Genomic DNA, 4,197 nt, shown 5'->3' with positions numbered 1-4,197 from the left:
ATTGCTACACGTAACTTAGTTTATGCAGAGTCATTGCTACATTTAACTTAGTTTAGGCAGAGTCATTGCTCCATTTAACTTAGTTTAGACAGAGTCATTGCTACATGTAACTTAGTTTAGGCAGAGTCATTGCTACATTTGATTTAGTTTAGGCAGAATCATTGCTACATGTAACTTAGTATAGGCAGAGTCATTGCTCCATTTAACTTAGTTTAGACAGAGTCATTGCTACATGTAACTTAGTTTAGGCAGAGTCATTGCTACATTTGATTTAGTATAGGCAGAGTTATTGCTACATGTAACTTAGTATAGGCAGAGTCATTGCTACATTTAACTTGGTTTAGGTAGAGTCGTTGCTACATTGATTTTAGTTTAACTTTTATCTGCATATCACCTCCGCCTGGCATTAGTTTTCATCTTCAGCTCTGAGGGATTTTCATGGATGTTCATGAATTGTTCCGAGAGGTTCTTCGCTGATTCTTCATAGTAGTCGTGTCTGAATTCCAGTTTCGGCGCGCGCTTTAAGTTGATTTGCTTTTGCACCTGGTCGAAAAAAAAGGGTAGAGGTTAGGCAACGTGAGATACCAACAGTGACCGACTGGAACAAATCCCAAAATATAACACGCATAGCTTAGTGTAGCTCGGGACAGGTGCATAGCGGCTCGATTCAAAATCTACAAGGCCGGTAACAAGTCCCAAAATAGAACACTCATAGCTTAGTGTAGCTCTGGGCAGGTGCATAGCGGTCCAATTCAAAATCTACAAGGCCGGTAACAAGTCCTAAATTAAAACACTCATAGCTTAGTGTAGCTCGGGAAAGGTTCATGGCACTGTGTGAATGTCTTCAATGCCCAACTAACTGTCGACATTCACATACTTTGTAGCGCAGCTGTTTCGTCAAGGCCTTCAACTGCTTGTCCACATAGTGATCCTGCGCAAAGGGTGCCATGATAGATACTATCTGAGTGAGTCACAATTCCAAGAAAACTATATATATATATAATATATATGTATACCAAATTATGATATGCAGATCATCACTGTCTGCGGGTAAGCCATGCCCATCACTTAAAACAATGCACCGGAGAGTACTCCCGAGATAGCAAGACCGCTAAAAACATGTACAACATATACTTCAGCATACAGTACACCCTATAAGATTGCGCCGATTATGTTTCAAAACAAACCAATCCATATACAATAGACTACAGTACACGTTTCACCCCAAACCTAGGTGCGTTGTTGTACTGCGGCATACACATTCATTCACAACACAATACTTCAGATTGCAGTACACTTTTCTCCCCTCCATGAGAAAGTGAAAAATTACCGAGGTGGACACATTGAACCATTAGTTTGCTCCACAAGTCCCAGCGGACGTCTGTCCCGTGCCACCACCTACCGACTCTTGACCCATATTCCGCCAGTAGCATATCGCATGGTAGTCCGCCACCTCAACGTGTGAAATGTCTATCCCCAGGTGTCCCAATAGCGGGTTGGTCTCCACATCCGTTACAATAGTCTCGTTAATGGCCTTGTAGATCATCCCACTCAGGCGCGTGTTGCGCACCTCCGAGTTCTTGAACTTGCCCTTCATGCCCTTTTTGGGGTCCGCCAGGCCCATAAAGGCGATGTCGTTCCGCACATCCCCTATGCCAGCATCCTGGTCCAGCCACAGCCCCTGGGCGTCCATTCCTAGGCCAAATTTGTGGTGTCCTGCCCTGGCCTTGTCCAGTTTAAAGGGCTCGTCAATGACTATGTCTTTGTTGTACTTGTCCCTCTTCTCCGTCAGGATTTTCTCGCGCTCGAATCGGCTGTACAGCTAACACGTGTTAAATAAGTGCACAAGGGGGTGATAACATGTCTTAGTAGTCATTCGAGAGATAACGTGATGAAGTAAACAAACGCTCTATGTGCATCGTTCTATCCGCGACTCCAACGGATATATATATATATATTTAAATATATATACATTTACATACACATATACATAAACATATATAGATATACATAAACATATATATATATATATATATATATATATACACACATATATATAATATATATACATATTATATATATATATATATATTACTACCTGCAAGTGTACTAACAACTGAGATGGGTTAATGCTAATATACACATACATACATACATACATACATAAATACTTACATGCATGCATACATACATACATACATACATACATACATACATACTTATATAATAATATAATAATATGTACATAATATAAATAACACACACACACACATACATAGATATATATATATATATAATAATATATACATATACATATACATATATATAATGTGAGAAGTCGAAGTCATTCACAGGTCATCTGCAATGCCAAACACACCTTCTTCGACTTCTTAGTGGCACGCCCCAGATCGTCGCGCATTGAGGACAGTTTATTGTCCAGGTGTGGGTATTTGCCCGGTTTAAAGCGCTGCAAGTACTTGTACTTGTCCTCTGGTTCATTGTCATCCACCTCAATATCGTTTTTGGCCTCGTCCTTGTCCCGAGTGGCTCTCAACTGCTTCGCCGCGTGCGCGAATTTATGTCTCTGTGTGGGTGAGGTTACCAGCAGATACACGTTTAATTCGGGAATAGGTCAATTATAGGCTAGGAGTTGGCTTTATAGGTGTGAACAATATTCAACCGGAATTTTGGATCGGCAAACAGCGTCTACGAAGCCAATATCGAATGTTAAATAGGCTGGCTCGTTAGCCAAAACACACACACACACACACACACACATATATATATCACATGCTTTGCCACCGTAAACTGGGGCTCTAGGTGTGGCAAGAAGTGGCGCTAGCATGCCCCTTGGGTTGCCTAGCACATAAGCGCTTAGGATTACCTGGCGAATACATGAATAGGGTTGCCTAGCACATGAACGCGTAGGATTACCTAGCGCATACATGCTTAGGGTTGCCTAGCACATACATGTTTAGGATTACCTAGCGCATACATGAATAGGGTTGCCTAGCATATACATGTTTAGGGTTGCCTAGCACATACATGCTTATGATTACCTAGCGCATACATGAATAGGGTTGCCTAGAATATACTTGCTTAGGGTTGCCTAGCACAAACATGCATAGGGTTGCCTAGCACAAACATGCTTAGGGTTGCCTAGTACATACATGGTATTCGTCGATCCCCTCATCATCGGACGAGTCCAGCTCAAAGCGGTTGGTCTCTATATACAAGGCTTCGTCAATGTCTTCGTCTGTGGGTTTGGCATTTGGATCCCACTGCAGAGGCGAGTGAGCAGCCACACACATTAGTACAACGACACACAGCCTTGTTAAAGTTAAACGCAATGAACGGTTAAACGGATAACGCTACGCTCATGCATTCCTGCGTACCAATCTCATTTTCTGCCGGTACTGAAGTGGCCGTTCGCGAACGTTTATATACGCATTCTAGAACGACGCAAACTTCCTCTCGATTGTTGAGACCGAACATTTGTAACACCAGATGCTGCACACATCATTCGCGGGCATAGACATACACGCATGAACACCAAGAACCCAAAGCAGTACAGAACTTTCTTGAACATTCACATACGTTTTATAATTCTACACAAAAAATACTTCCCGTGCATCCAGACCAAGAGCGCAAAGCAGTACATAACTTTCTTGACCATTCACATACGTTTTATAGTTCTACAAACGTATCACTTCCCATGCATCCAGACCAAGAACACAAAGCAGTATAGAACTTTCCTGAACATTCACATACGTTTTCTGGTGGGGGACTCTTCTTCTTACCCGGCCGCTGCGTACCCTCGTAGCCGTCTGAATCAGATTCGGCAGATTCCGCATCACTGTCCCTGACGTCTTTGGCAAATTTCTATCGAAACGTAGAATGAGAAAGTGAACGCATTCAATATAATTGTGTGCGTTAGTTTCTGTACGCTCCAATGAATTGGAGATGAACTAACTGTGATGCATATATGTCAAGCTCGCGCCACAAGCAAATAAATGTACTGGAATTGTAACAGACACAATAGAGACTACGTAAGATGGACATATATAAATTTGAAGCTCAATGTATAGCTCTATTTGAAACTAAATATGCACATATACAAATACATATATATACATACTTGCATACATACATACATACACACATACACACACATATATATATGTATACATATACATA

The 4,197-nt window shown here is 41.5% G+C and overlaps 1 protein-coding gene across 1 annotated transcript in view; it reads right to left on the bottom strand.

The window, feature by feature from the left end:
* Nucleotides 1-259: 259 nt before the first annotated feature.
* SARC_05784 (hypothetical protein) overlaps nt 260-4,197 on the bottom strand; it is a 5,205-nt gene continuing 1,267 nt past the window's right edge. Inside the window, exons 2-7 of the mRNA XM_014300361.1 lie at nt 3,772-3,882; nt 3,171-3,281; nt 2,378-2,584; nt 1,403-1,822; nt 878-931; nt 260-543 (exon numbers count right to left, since the gene is read on the bottom strand). Coding sequence (XP_014155836.1) covers nt 391-543; nt 878-931; nt 1,403-1,822; nt 2,378-2,584; nt 3,171-3,281; nt 3,772-3,882 — 1,056 coding nt within the window. The 3' untranslated portion in view covers nt 260-390. The remainder of the gene's footprint in view (nt 544-877; nt 932-1,402; nt 1,823-2,377; nt 2,585-3,170; nt 3,282-3,771; nt 3,883-4,197) is intronic.

Source organism: Sphaeroforma arctica, assembly GCF_001186125.1.
Source record: "Sphaeroforma arctica JP610 unplaced genomic scaffold supercont1.383, whole genome shotgun sequence".
In the NCBI taxonomy this organism is placed as follows: domain Eukaryota; class Ichthyosporea; order Ichthyophonida; genus Sphaeroforma; species Sphaeroforma arctica.
The sequence above is the reverse complement of the archived record's forward strand: the minus strand, read 5'-3'. Positions and strand labels throughout refer to the sequence as shown.